Here is a 15218-nt window from a genome sequence, read left to right as displayed (position 1 = left end):
AAATCCCACGACTTGGGTCGAATGCACCTTAGTCTTCAGAGTAACATCCTTGCCCTTCAATACTCGAACGAGGTCTGTGGTTGAGGAGCTGAAAGCGAATTTAAGAGAGTGTCGTTTATGTTGAGAAGCTCTTATGGATATATTTTGGAAACTTCGACTATCTTATTTAAAACAGATTATATGCCTTTTTCTTTTTAATGCAAGCATTACTTCCAAATGTAAGATAATGTGGAACAATTTTTAAAGACTAACCTGGTTTTTGCCTGTAAAGAGAACATCTTAAAATAAATCAACAAGTTTAATGGCTGGAGGATTATAGTAGAGTCAAACGCTCTCTCAAATGTTTAGTTTTAGAATGTAGTATTAAATTTCTGATAAAAATATAACCATTTCACTTCATTTCTTTTTTTATCAGTGCTGCATTTGCTGTTTTCACTCATTTTAAAGAAGATAACGGATAAAATGTTGGAAACCATAGGTAAGAGCTCCGTGCTTACATTTGTAAAAACTGTAACTCTTCTCATAGCGATGTTTGACATATGGTATGTTCTACATAGTCGGCTTCTATCTATAGTAACTTTATTTAAAACAAAATCAAGGTTTTATCCACTAGGGTAAAGTATTCATGTATCTGTACAATTTCATCTGAGGTGTAACAAAACACACCATTGATAAGCACACACTAAAATCGTAGGAGATTTTAATAAAGTGAATGTAAACTCATTTCTGAGTAACATTTGTTTCTGGAAAGCACCCACAAATTCAACAGTATTTTAGTTTTGGAAGCATCTCATTTGTTTATGTCTTACTTTTTCCATTTATTTATGATAGGCAAAGTGCATTTGAACCCATACTTTTAAAGGATAAAGAAAATTGAAAGTCCCTCAGCTGAATCCAGGTGGACAAAGCAGTAAAGATTTAAAGCAGTTTAATTTATACATGGGACAAAGTTGTTTGAAATAACCAAATTTTGCAGGCACGGGTGTTACTTTTGTTACTCTTCTGAGAAGAGTTTGAGAGAAACGAATTTCTGGAGAGATTAGGTACACACTTGGGATCATATGAACACCCCCCCCCCACACACACACACCCCTGCTCCAGATGCCTCTTTGGGTATCGCTATGGGATGGCATCTGGATTTCACTCTGGCCCCTTGATGCTCAGGACTGTTACCACGACAACTGAAGTGATGGCATGAGAGTAGGTGGCAGTGCAGAGCAAAGGAGCTGGTTTTATCATGGGCATCTTTGCTGGGACTTTGTTCCTGATGCTGTGCTGGACATGAACATGCATAGGCACACATTTCTTTCATCGCCCATTGTATTCTGCAGCCACAGAGCATAAAGCATCCTTGCCCACATAGGAGTGTCACTTAAAGTGGAAGACAAAGGGCAAATGCCCAGCTACTCACACTATTACCCTAGCCTTTATTCTGTTATTGAATTTGGACAGCTTCACAAAACTTGATATGAGGATTAATATTAGATTGGCCTTTTGATATAACCTGGGCAAGATGATGACCCAGAATAAAATCCTTTTGTGTGTATCACTAGTGGATATTGTTAATTTTTGTTTACGTGTATGTGGACTTACATCAAGCTCAGTACCCACTGCTATTGATTTATTCCAACTTGGTGACCCTATAGGACAGAGTAGAACTGCTCCTTTGTGTTTCTGAGGCTGTAAGTCTTTATGGGAACAGAAAGCCTCATCTTCGTCCCTTGGAGTGATTGCCAGAGCAGAACTGTGCACCTTGTGGTTACCTGGACCCAATGGGTAGTAATCCATTATGTCAGTGCTCCTTATCAATTTCAATAAAAACCAGACCCCTGCCATCGGTCAATTGTGATTCATCAACTTCAATGCATGCCTTACTTCCCTCATTTCTGTGTAGCTCTGGATTTTGTGCTATCAGTAGTCTCTTTGTTCATCATTTGTACTCTTCTTCATTACTGTAATGTGACAAATATAGTTTTAGTCGATAAGCCCTTTGTCACCCAGTCAATTCTAGTTCATAGTGACCTTAAATAGGATTTCCAGAGCTGTAAATGTGTATGGGAGCAGAACGCCTCATCTTTCTCTTGAGAACTGACTGATAGGTTTGAACTGCTGACCTTGCAGTTAGCCTCCCAACGTGTAACTCACTATGGCACTGAGACTTATACCCTTGTTATGAATCTGTTAGGACAGATGTCTGTGGGATCCTTTAACACAAGCAAACAAAACATTTTGGCCTCACTCATAAGTGTATGTGTGTGTATGCAGTAGCTTTTTACTATTGTGGTTTATTACTTGTGTTTGAAACTCACTGTGGTGAAAGTTTGCCTACAAAATGCTAAGTCTATTCGAGACAAACATATTCAAAACATCTACTTATGCAACTCAGGCCTCATACCTAAGGTGATTAATATATATTTTAATTGTATTAGTTTGAGGCACATAATAATATTTTGCTTAATTTTGGGAAAGACCCTTAAAGTTTTAAAAAGTAGTGCTTTTGAACAATATGCATGATTATGCTGTGTTTCCAAAGAGCTTCTTAATTACCTAATGTTTTACCTGTTAACATATGGAATTGTCAGACTTTGGATGTTGAGTTTTTTCTTTTTAAAAAAATCATTTTATTGAGGCTTTGTACAACTCTTATCACAATCCATATATACATCCATTGTGTCAAGCACATTAGTACATTTGTTGCCCTCATCATTCTTTTTTTTTATATCATTTTATTAGGGGCTCATACAACGGATGTTGAGTTTTTTCATAGTGACATTATCCATATCAATTTCTTGATGTTAGTTGTATTTCTAGTTTTCCTTATATTTAAATGAAAAAAAATTAAAGAAAGTGTTAGTGTTTGCAAGATCACAGAACATTTGACCTTATGAAAATTTTATTACATAGTTGTAAAAGTTGGCCTTGGAATTCAAATGTTGAGTTGGTCTTTGAACACAGGTTTTCTAATACATGGACTGTTTTAAAAATACTGTGTGGGTTGTGCATTTCCTGTGGTTCTTATGTATTTCCCATGTGGTTAGTAGAATGATGCAAAACCTTGAATAATTCCATGGGACACTTGGGAAGTGCCAATAATGATGCTGGAAAGGCTCTCAAGAACCAGAGAGAAGTCATGAAATCATTACAAAAAACCAAAAATGTTTGAATGGCCTGATCGGTGCCCTAGGTTGAGGTCTATAGCTATCTCAAGATAAACGAATCCAGGGTAAGGGCCATTGTAGTGTGGGGAGGAGGGGGTGGGGGTGGGGTGGGGAGTAAGCTTTGGTTATAGCTACCCCAAAAAACATACTGCCATCAAGTCAATGCCGACTCCTAGCACCCTTATAGCACAGGCCCTAGTGTGAATTTCTAAGACTATAGCTGTTGACATGAGTAGAAAGTCCCAATGTTTTCCCGCAGAGCAGCTGGTGGTTTTGAACTGCTGACCTTGCGGATTACAGCCCAACTTGTAACCATTACCTCACCAGGGCTCTGGTAGCCCCTCCAGTGAGCGCGTGCAAATCATAGACTTTTTCAAAATACCTTTGTATGTCATGTTGAACCTAAAGATTTTATGTGAGCACAGAATATATTGAACATATAAAATAGGTGTTAATCACAGTTTATTTATCAGGAAGGCTTCTGGCCATTAGTAAATTGGGGGGACCCTAACACCCTGAGTTGTTCGAGGGTCAACTGTCCCTCATCTGAATTAGTGTGTGCACTTTCGAAACAACCCTTTGCACATGGTGTACATTTAGACCTCTTTTCACACACATTTTCTTTTTATTTTATTATTTTTATTAATATATATATATATATATCATTCCATAGTTCCATCACATCAAGCTGAGTTGTAAAATACTACCACAATCCGTTTCCAAACATTCTTTTTCTACACGGACTCCTTGACATCGTCTCCCTTTCACACCTCCTCTACCACTGTACTCCCCTCCCCCCAAAACCCTTATGCTACTTGCTGTCTCTATAAGTGCATCAATCCTGGGTTTCCCCTACCAAAAATTGGAAAAACATATAACACAGCTTCAAGAGGGTGACCTCTACCGACATGACTCCTCTGAGATACACCCTAATATGGACAAGCAAACACCAAGCAGATTACAGAAGAGTTGAAGGTGTGAGGCACAGACCCAGAGGAACATCGAGCCCAAACAGTTGTCTTTGAGTCGATTCCAACTCAGGGCAACGGCAAGTTTTCGAGGCTCGGACCAATTAGAAGTGAATTCCCAGGCTCTCCTTTGGAGAGGAGGCTCTGGGTGGTTTTGAACCATGAAGCTTGTGGTTAGTAATCAAGGACTCCACCATTTGTGTCCCTCAGGGTTATAGCCACCCCCAGTTCACGGCCCCCTTTTTTTCTCTTGAACCAATTTTGTGTTCTTGGTAGAGTTGTTGTGGGTAAGTGCCACTGATCAGTGCTGACCCCTAGTGACCCCATGACGAGCAGAGCTAAACACTGGGTGGACCTGCTCTGTCCTCACAATGGTTCTTAGGTGTGCGCCCCTTGTTGCACCCCCTGTGCCAGTCCATCTTCTTGAGGGCCTTCCTCTTTTCTGATATTCCTCTACTTTACCAACCATGCTGTCTTTCTCCAGGGACCAGTCAATCCTGGCAATATGTCCAAAGTACATTCAAAGTACAAGTACATTAAAGTACATTCAAGTACAAGACATGAATTCTTTCTTTCCTTGCCTCTATGGGGCATTCTGGTTGCACTTCTTAGACAGACGTGTTTGTTCTTGAGAGAGTATGGGGTGGTTTTAGAATTTGTACAAGCACGGTGACTTAAAAGTTTGACATTGGCATCTGAATCCTGCTATTGACTCCTGCTTTCTTCCGCCCAGACAAAAACCGGGCGCTGCAGGCAGCAGAACGCTTGCAGGCCAAGTTACGAGAACGCGGAGACGTGGCCAACGAAGACAAATTGAACCTTTTGAAGTCCGTCCTGCAGAGCCCGCTCTTCAGCCAGATCCTGAGCCTTCAGACTTCTGTGCAGCACCTGAAAGACCAGGTAGGGTTTTGTTCACCCCAGCAGTCGTTCCTGGCGCAGGTAGATCTTTTGAAAGGCTGGTGTGTTTCGGCAAGGCTGGTTTTTGTATGTGTTGATGCATAGTTAATGCAGCCATTTAAAACCTCCAAACGAGAGATTCAGATTCACGTGGCGTTTCTCCCCCTAGTTATTTTCGTAATGGTTGTTGCTGTTTCCTGTGGATGGTATGACATCCTGTTGAAAGCTGTGTGGATGCCGAAGACTTGAGTCTTACAGGAGAAGGAGAGGATTAAAAATATGTGTCTGCTAGATGGCCAGAAACGTGGTTCCCAGCATCCCTGAACCCCGGTGTTCATGTGGTCCTGCTCCTCCCTCCTCCAGACTCAGGGATTCAGCACACTTTTAAGATTTCAGATAAGCTTGGATTTGCATGTAATTGTGTGCAAGGAAGGGAAATCACCTCTATTTTGACAGTAGAAGGAATAATTACATTGTCATCAGTTAGAGGAATTGCACATTCTCACTTCTTAAAAGAGTGTAAGTAGCAATTGCTTCTATGACAGCATCAGATGGTGATAAACAGTAGAACTTCTAAATGTAACACAGTGTTCTTTTTTTTTTAAATCCCTGTAAAAATTATGAGCATTAAAAAGGCCCAGCATTTATATTAAAATCAAAGCATATCCCAGTGACAGCATGAAAACGGAAGTCAAATGTTCTTTGAACTTACTTAATATAATCACCGTTTCTCAAGTGTGTTTTTTGAAAAGTGTTTTTAAAAATAGTTGCTATCCTCACAAGGTTTGAAGTGGATCGCATTATGCCTTCAATCCAAGTTAGTTCTCATCTTTCAGCATTAATGTCAGGGTTCTGGATGACTCACTAGCAAATATTCTGCCTTAAAAGGTTAAAAATGAAACTTGAAACTAGTTTCATAATTCAGTGAAAAAACAGCTCCAATTAAAAAAAAAGCTCCCCAAATGTGCCAAATACAAAAGAACAAATAATGGTATTGGTAACAGAGAAAGTATTTGTGTAAGATCATGTAACTTTTTTTTAATCCACATATTTTGATGCAAAGAAGGTAAACCAAGAAGCATCTTTGAAAATATTTTCCTATGGCCAATTATTTCTTATCCATTTTAAATATCATGAATTAGAAAAACAAGATATAAAAAAATATCTGTATGTAGTTGGATTTGTTCTTTTTGCAAGTTAATAGAAAACACTGGTTTCAGAGATTAGTTTTCTGAATGGTCTGGCAAGGTTTTAGAGAGACTAGCAGCCTGAACATATGCGTGATTGTGGTAAGGAGCATGCTTTAGTTTTTCAGAGGGCGAAGATGTTGGACAGCTGTTGCCTCCCTTTGTGTGAAAATACAAGGAGAATCAAAGAAAAGGTGGAACAAAAAGAGTGCTTGCGTTAGGTAAAACCACTAGCCTGGAGAGACCGCCGTGGACCTGTCCTGTAGCTGACCTCTGCAAAGGGACTAGCACTTGCAGGGGTGCCACACTTGCTGAATTGTCTTTTCCAATTGTTTGGCAGTCAGTTCCAACTCCTGGGGACTCGTGTGTCAGGGTCGAGCTTTGCTTCCTGAACCAAACAAATCAGCTGCCTTGAACTTGCCACTGACTCCTGGTGACCCCAGGTGTTTCCTGGTGGAATTGCACTCCCTCAGAGCTGTCAAGGGCAGTGATCTTTGGGAAGCAGATCACCAAGCCTTGACCTCCGAGTGGTTTTGAGCGGGAACCTTTTGGATAGTAGGCAAGCACTTAACAGTTAGCCACCATCCACACACTTCCTGTGTGCTGAAACGAGGGGACAGGCAGACGTCCGACATATGGGGAGCTTGTTATACCAGGTATAAATGGAAGGGACTGGAGTCAAACATGGGTAGTGGCTCCCGACTCCTTAGGTCCCATGCAGTTTGGTTGAAATCTACTTGGAATGCTATTGAGCATAATGTGATCAAGCCTCATTTTGTGAATTCTTTTTTTCCTTTCTTTTGTTTTGTTTTGTGAATTCTATAGGCAGGTCTTACATGCTTCAGAATTTGGCCTTTTGTTCAACTCTCTATAGAGGGGGATACTTGTGCTAAAAGGACCAAGGGAACCATCAGCCCAAACCCTGATTGTCACAGTGGCTTGCAGAGGTTGGCTTGTTGGTAAGCGAGCGCACTGACATCAAGTGGACACTGATTTTGCGTACCTGTGTAGAACTGCCCCTATGGGTTTCCAAGACTACGTCCAGGAGGAGGGAGCCCCATCGTTTTCCCCTGTAGCGGCTGGCGATTTTGAACATCTGACCTAGAGGCTCACAGCTCAACCCATAACCACTATGGCACCAGGGCTCCCTCGTATTTAAGGGGAGAGTCAAAGCTAGAACTCTTGTTTTCTTGCCTGGGAAGGCCCATTCCTCTCTTTCTAGCTCTTTCTGCCATCCTCTGCCACCCTCCTTTTTTTTTTTTTGTTTTTAACTCTGTAGCCTATATTACATTTTCATTTCTTCTGGGTGAAGCTTAGTTCCTAGAGCCCAAGAGCATACTTTTCATGAAAACCATTGACAAATCTTTATAGTTTATGAGAATCTACAGTTTGGTTTCCATTCTTTGCTCAATTTGCTCCATTTGTTTTTATCCAATGTTTTCTTTGTTTTGAGGAACAAACATTTTGAAAAGTGTGTTATTTTCTTCTCTCAATTTTTATATATACATATTCTGGATGTTATCCTGTTTAAGTTTTCTACGTGTGCACCAATTGCTAATATGTTAATATTTATAATTGGAAAATTAAGGTATCTGTGGACCAAATTACTTTTTTCATGGTTTATACCCTGAGCTACACACAGTTTTCTTTATCAGCTCACACCTAAACTACATTTCTGAGTGGGTGATTCTGTAGTCATGAGCGGCTCAAGTTGCTGTCTCCATCTTTGTTTGAGCCCTCCGAACCTCGCCATCATTCTTCTGGCTCTTAGAGATGCAGAGGGAGTGACTAAGGGGAAAGCATAAGGTCCCTGCAGCGTACTGGAGAACATGCTCATAATGTTGCATTAATGACATATGCTGACATGCCATGTTGAATTAAACCTACTATTTTCCCACTCTCAGACACCTCTCATTGCTTCAATTCAATAATGTTTAATTTTTCTAATTTGCTTTCTCAGTATTAGGACTGCCCTCAGAAATCAAACTGTTTCCCTTTGGCAAATTAAACACTTGACAGGTGTGTAACTGAGAGGGCAAAAAAGCCATGCCCTGAAGGGATGTGCTATTTAAATATTGTCAAAAATGTTAACAGGTCTGAGAGTATAATTGATGCCTCTGTTTAACTCTGCCACTTTGCGTATTGTTCTTACCGCCAGCTAAAAGGATGTGTGCTATTAAACCTGAATGATCCCTAATAGCACCAGTTCATTTGCTGTTGCATGATTCCTGCTTAAGTGAAGAGAGGCAAAAAGAACCGTGACTGGGTGACAATGATCTGTCACATGCAAATTCTCAAGTCATGTCCTTACTGTCACCTCCTCATCACAGCTAATAACTCCAGGGCTTAATGAGTATTCATGACAGAGTCCTAGCTATTGTGGGGGAAATAAACACGTTAGCAGTTTAAGAATAGAAACTTGTCAGCCATGGGGATGTTCGATTTGCATATTTATCCCAGGAACCTTCTCCAGGCCACCATAGACCCATACTGCTTTCCTGATTGCTGAATTGCTTGTGTTTAGGAATTGACTGTGGACACTAAATGGAATGTCTTTTTACTCTGAATTACATGTAGGAAAACCATGAATCAAAGTTACTGGTCCCACGAGAAATCTAGTGCTAAGACTTAAATATGGTCCCGGCTACGTATATGTTTGTCAGCTGTGGCCACAGAGGCTAGTTTGAACATGGAGCGACCAACACGACACAGATAATTCCTGTGGCAACAACAACTGCTTCTAGGGAAAGTGGGCTTCACGGCAGTGCCATGATGTTGACTTTGACCCTGTATGACAGAGCAGGACTGCTTGACAGAGTTCTGAGGCTGTCAGGCTTCATGGAAATAGTTTGACTTCTCCTTCTCCTGCCGGCTGGCTGGCTAGTGGATTCAAACCATTCTCCTTTTGGGTACAGCCTGATGCGGACTGCAGTGTTGCACCAGGGCTGCATACACAGACCTCAGGAGACAGAACAGTCAAGTGCACTCGCCATGTGTCAGTCCTCACCAGCCTCTTGGACTGTGCTATTCAGTGGTTTTGTTGTTGTTGTGTGCTTGATATTTCCAACCGTCTTCCCTGTTCACCTTCCCAGAAAAGTCTGGTGAAACAATGTGGCTGGCATGCATATCTGTAGATTAATAAGATATGTGTGAAAATTTAAGGCAGTCTTTCTATTTTTTTGTTTGTTTGTTTGAAATTTTATGACATCTCTTGAAGTAATTGATGAGGTACTGGGTAACCATAGATTCAAAGTTGAAAACCAATGTTCAATAGTCATTGGAATAATTAGATCCTTCTTTTTAAGGAGCTCTGGTGGCGTAGGGGGCTATGCTGTGGGCTGCTAACCATAAGGTGAGCAGTTTGAAACCACCAGATGCTGCTCAAGAGAAAGATGAGGCTTTCTACTCCCATGAAGGGCAGTTCTCCTCTGTCCTGGAGGGTCACTATGAGTCAGAGGAGACTTGGTGACTGTCAGTTGGAGTAGTGTGCTACCTACTGATATGTTAACTACAAGGGCACTCTCTCAAACCAGGCAGGTGCGGCGAGGAAAAGTTGAGGCCGCTTGCTCCCCTAAAACTGTACCATCTTGCAAACCCAAAGTGGCAGTTCTACTCTGTCCTGTAGGGTCGCTAGACAAGGTATTTTTTAATTGTTGTTGATGTTCTTTTATTTGTATTCTTGAAATGAAAACTCCATGGTATAAAATTTTGTTTTATTTCAATGCTTGCCAGTTTAATTAAGACTACATTCCAAAAGTAATGAGAGCAAGTTTAAGACAGTAAACCATGTGGGATTACAGATTATCCAAAGATAAATTGAGGCACACATGAGTGGATGTGAAATATCACAACTGGAAGGACGTGGGGTTACAGACACTGAATCTGAGTCCAGGCATGCCTCGGAGCTATTGCAGGTGCAGTTCTAGGCCATTGCAACATGGGAGATATAGCAATGAAGCCAGTCTCCGTTGGCTTCCCAGCACACGCAAAGGCTACGTTTGCATGGGACTGTCTTAAGTGTGCAAAGTGTAAACTATTATGAGACCCATCAGCTGCACAAACCTTCAATTTATAAAAAACAAAACCTCCTCACTTCCTGGGGAAAAAAATGGTGGTGGTGGGGGGATGGGGGGTGGGAAAGAACAAGAGCATCATGTCTTTCTCAGTCTGAGATTGTTTAGCAACCAAACTTCTCCTTGGTAATGAAAGACTTAGCGACATTTTGATACAAGGTTCACAATCCATTTATTAATGAACACTTTGAAACACTTGAAACCAGTGGAAACACACTGGAAAAGAAGCCAGAGGGTTAGTTCCTTAGTACTACCTTGTCTTACAGACACACCCAAAGTGCGTGGCTTTCACCAAACGACACCTATTTCTTCCCAGTTGAGGAGGCTAGAAGTCAGCACTGTCTCCCTCTGTGGGCTTTGAAAGAAGGTCCCCGTCTCTTTTGCACTTCTGCTCTTGCCATTCTCCGTGGAGCTTGGAATTTCTCCTTCCCCTTTCTTCCTGCTCCTTTTGCTTGTTTGATCTCTTTTATATCTCATCTGAGATGGATTTAAGACGCACTCTATACACATACTGCCTTTGAACCCTAACAAGAAGCCCATTCTCAAATGAGATTAAAACCACAAGTATAAAACAAAACAAAGAAACTGGCTTTCACTGAGTTGATGCTGACTCATCATGACCTTATAGGACAGAGTAGACGGCCCCTTTGGGTTTCCGACGCTCTTTAGAGGAGCAGAAAGCTTCATCTTTCTCCCGCAGAGAGACTAGTGGGCTTGAACTCCTGACTTATTTGCTGTTAGCGGCCCAACAACGGGTAACCCATGATGCCACTGACCCCAGAGAGAGGTATTATTTACTGCAGGCTTTTGGGGAGAAGAATTCCATCCACTACAGAGGGTTTCACTGTCCAGAAGGACAGATAGGACCTATGTGTCTCTGTCTTTTCAGGGGTTACATAGAAAAAGGATGGGGGGAGGGGTGCATGAGGAAAGAGTTACGTCCTTTGACTGGAGAAAACTCGTCATTGGAGATAATGTATAAATTGAGTCTGGACCGATGGTTGGGATTTTCTGCAGATGTGTGTGTGTGTGTGTGTGTGTGTGTGTGTGTGTGTGTGTGTGTGTTGTTTCAGGCAGCCAGCAGGCACACTTTTCAAGGGGATGGAGTGGTTAGTCTTTCTGGGGATGATTTTGCAGATTCTTTCCAGGGGATAGTTAGTAATGATTGGTGACATTTTTTATTGATGCAAATGTTTGTCATCCCTGGCATCTAACAAAATAATTGGGATGTTCTTCAACATTCAGCAATGTGTGGCAACCTTGCGCCCGACCACACATACAACAGAGAATTAGTGGGTCCCCGTGTCTATCCAGGAGCCCTGGAGGGGTGGTGGTTATGAGTTGTTCTACTGTCTGCAAGGTGAGCAGTTTGAAACCACTAGCATAGATGGGACCTCCCCCTGTCCTCAAACAGTTCCCGTTTGGGAAACTCACAGGGCCAGGTCTGCTCTGTTCTGCAGGGTCACCATGCGCCACTGTTGACTCGATGACAGTGAATTCGGTTTGGTTTATCCTGTCTGTGGTACCAAAGTGGAAAAGCCTGGCCACTGGACCTGTGCAGCCTTATTATCGGAGCGTTGGATTATGAGGAGGGAACAGTCGGAGAAAGAGCTGTGAGGGCATGGCAGGAAGGGCTTGCTAAGGTTGGACTCACTAGGGGTCTTAAAGCCCTTCTGATAGGTAAGACATTCAATTATGTGAAATAGTTTCTTAAAGAAATGCATCTTTCCCACATGGAAGAAGCACACCAGTCTGTGCGATCACGAGGTGTCGAAGGGATCAGGGATCATCAGAACAAAAAATCTTATCATAGTGAATGAGGGGGGCAGTGCGGAGTGGAGACCCAAAGCCCATTTGTAGGCCACTGGAGATCCTCTTGTAGAGGGGTCTCGGGGAGGAGACGAGCCAGTCAGGGTGCGATGTAGCAACGATGACAAATACAACTTTCCTCTAGTTCCTAAATGCTTCCCCTCCCGCCCCCCATCATAATCCGAACTCTACCTTGCAAGTCTGGTTAGACCAGTGGATGTACACTGGTACAGATAGGAACTGGAAACAGAGGGAATCCAGGGCGGATGATCCCTTCAGGACCAGTGGTGTGAGTGGTGATACTGGGAGGGTACAGGGAGAGTGGGTTGGAAAGGGGGAACCAATTACAAGGATCGACATGTGACCTCCTCCCTGGGGGACGGACAACAAAAAAGTGGGTGAAGGGAGACGTCGGACAGGGCAATATATGACAAAATAATAGTTTATAAATTATCAAGGGCTCATGAGGGAGGGGGTAGCAGGTAGGGAGGGGAAAAATGAGGAGCTGATGCCAGGGACTTAAGTGGAGAGCAAATGTTTTTAGAATGAGAAGGGCAATGAATGTACAAATATGCTTTACTCAATTGATATATGTATAGATTGTGATAAGAGTTGTATGAGCCCTTAATAAAACGATTAAAACCGTGTTAAAAAAATGCATTTCACCCTCTACTCCTGAGAAGACCGTATCAGACCCTAAATAATGTTGGCAATTCTGTCAAGGGGATCACTACATCACATATAGCTTGTGTGTTGTTTGCTTCTCGTTGCTGTCCTTGATGCTCTGTCCAAAAACTGGAGCCTATTGTAGAGAACCTAGAAAAATAGTCTGTGTGTCCTTTCCAATGCTTGGTGTGAGCAGGGGTGTTGGGCAGACCTCTGCGACCCTGGGGCGTGGTGGAGGAGTCGCTGTTCGCAGATGCAGATTTGCCAGACTGCTAAAGTGGGTTGGAGGGAAGAGAGACGCTTTGATAACTGGACTTCTTGTTGCTCAGTGATGCTGTTTTTGTCTTCTTCATGTCTCCCGGGGCAGAAATGCATACGCTTCTCCAGCTTAGTTTTGAACTTCGAAAAATGTCGAGAACATAACTTCTCCCCCTGTGCCTTCTCATTTGGGGGAGAAATGAGGACGATGCATCTCTAGGCTTGCTATCTGTCACGGGGAAATGACTACTGGCTCCCAAGAATGCCCAGGTTAAATTATGACTTGCCGTCCAGGGGGAGGGTGGAGCAGAGAGGAAGAAAACATGCCTTGATCCTGTTAACAAGAATTGGCCAAAAATGGAATGGAATTCCTCACAGTTAATATTGATTGTGAAGGTGAAAACAGAGTTTTTTTACTCACTCTGACCTCTGAAAGACTTCAGTTTGACAGTAGAGCATTGCAGTTCCAGGAGAAGTGTTTGGTTTTTGAGACTTTAATGTACATTTTCTAGGAGGAATTAAGAGAGGAGTGAATCTCATGTTTTCACATTCACCATAAAGTTTATTTACTGTCGGAATTTCAAATACTTTATTTTTGGGCAATAACAGCTTTTGAATGTTTGTTCCTTAAATTAAAAGTTTGTAAATATAGAGCCCTTGAAGGGACTAAAATTCTTGTTTTATCCCGGGCAAGAAGGCACTGGATTTTATATAGTGCTGGATTAAAATGCAACACCATCTTGCAATTGGGTATGCATGTGTGTCTGAAACAGCAAATGGTGTTAATTGTATGATTTTTGGTGTGTGTTTTTGGACAGAGTTAATGGTCTTTGGAGAGAAGGGGACAATGTGAAAGGCACTAGATGTTGTTAGATTTTGGCTCCAGAATCTAAGCATGATGGAGGTTCATTTACATCAGACGTTATAACAACGATACCAACAAGTACAACTGAAAATTCCTTTTTAAAAGCCGAATGGTGCTGTCAGGGGTTAGTGTTGGGCCACTAATTAATAGGTGGGCAGTTCTGAGGCCAGTTATTCTCAGGGAGAAAGACGAGGTTGTCGGGGCCATGAAAATGGAATCTCATAGACTGATTTTGGACGGCACTGGGTTTGGTTTAGGGCTGGTTGTGAGCTAAGTTCATTCCAGGAGACCCTGAGCCTTGCGAGGTCCATTTCACCCCTATTTGTTCCAGTGAGAGCACTGGGACTTAGAGAGGTAATGCAGCACAACCTGGGGCAGACAGTTACTTCTGGTGGATTTAGAAAGATTGTATGACCCGTGTTTCTATGACCCCTGAGGTCAATGTTGGCTTTTTAAAAAAAATTTCTAATTGACACTGCTTCTAAATCCTTAGTTTTTTTCAATGCAAAGAAACCAATTAAATGAAAGAGCAGCTAATAATATTGATAAAGAGAAATATACTTAAACTATTATATAAAATATACACATATAACATATGTATATGGATAACAGGTGCTATATATGCATGTACAAACATAGTGTGTGTGTGCATATATAACATTTTACACACACACACACACACACACACACACACACACACACACCCCAGACTGGTTGAGACTGAAAGACTGTGAGATGTTGTCCTAGGTAAGCTTTAAACTTTCAACTGAAATTAACCTGTGGTGTCACTTGTCACTAAATAACAGATTGTTTCACAAAATAATGACTATCACTCGTAAGTACTGCGCCATTTTTTTTTTGTGAGTGAGTGAGTGAGAGAGTGAGTGAATGAGAGTGAGTCAGTGAGAGTGAATGAGAGTGAGTGAGTCAGTGAGAGTGAGTGAGGCAGTGAGAGTGTGAATGAGAGTGAGTGAGTGAGTGAGAGAGTGAGTGAGTGAGAAAGTGAGTGAATGAGTGAGTGAGAGAGTGAGAGAGTGAGTGAGAGAGTGAGAGTGAGTGAGTGAGAGAGTGAGTGTGAGTGAGTGAGTGAGTGAGTGAGAGAGTGAGTGAGAGTGAGTGAGTGAGAGTGAGTGAATGAGAGTGAGTGAGTGAGTGAGAGTGAGTGAATGAGAGTGAGTGAGTGAGAGTGAGTGAGTGAGTGAGTGAGAGTGAGTGAATGAGAGAGTGAATGAGAGTGAGTTGTACCCACTGTTTTAAGAACCAGCCCCAACCCCCACCGGGACATCTGGCACCTCTTACCTTCCTTTTGGCAGCGCTTCCAATTCCCATCATAAACC

General features: G+C 42.1%; 1 protein-coding gene across 8 annotated transcripts in view; it reads left to right on the top strand.

Moving 5' to 3' along the window:
- The first annotated feature begins 443 nt into the window (after positions 1-443).
- Positions 444-15218, top strand: part of MPDZ (multiple PDZ domain crumbs cell polarity complex component) — a 160432-nt gene continuing 145657 nt past the window's right edge. For all 8 annotated transcript variants that reach the window (XM_004706529.2, XM_030885397.2, XM_045289190.1 and 5 more), the window contains exons 1-2: positions 444-478; positions 4860-5026. In XM_004706529.2, coding sequence (XP_004706586.1) covers positions 463-478; positions 4860-5026 — 183 coding nt within the window. In that variant the 5' untranslated portion in view covers positions 444-462. The remainder of the gene's footprint in view (positions 479-4859; positions 5027-15218) is intronic.

The sequence above is a fragment of the Echinops telfairi genome, unplaced genomic scaffold (assembly GCF_000313985.2).
Source record: "Echinops telfairi isolate 266 unplaced genomic scaffold, ASM31398v2 ScPeMD7_25;HRSCAF=90, whole genome shotgun sequence".
Classification (NCBI taxonomy): domain Eukaryota; kingdom Metazoa; phylum Chordata; class Mammalia; order Afrosoricida; family Tenrecidae; genus Echinops; species Echinops telfairi.
This window is presented reverse-complemented; position numbering and strand designations above follow the sequence as displayed.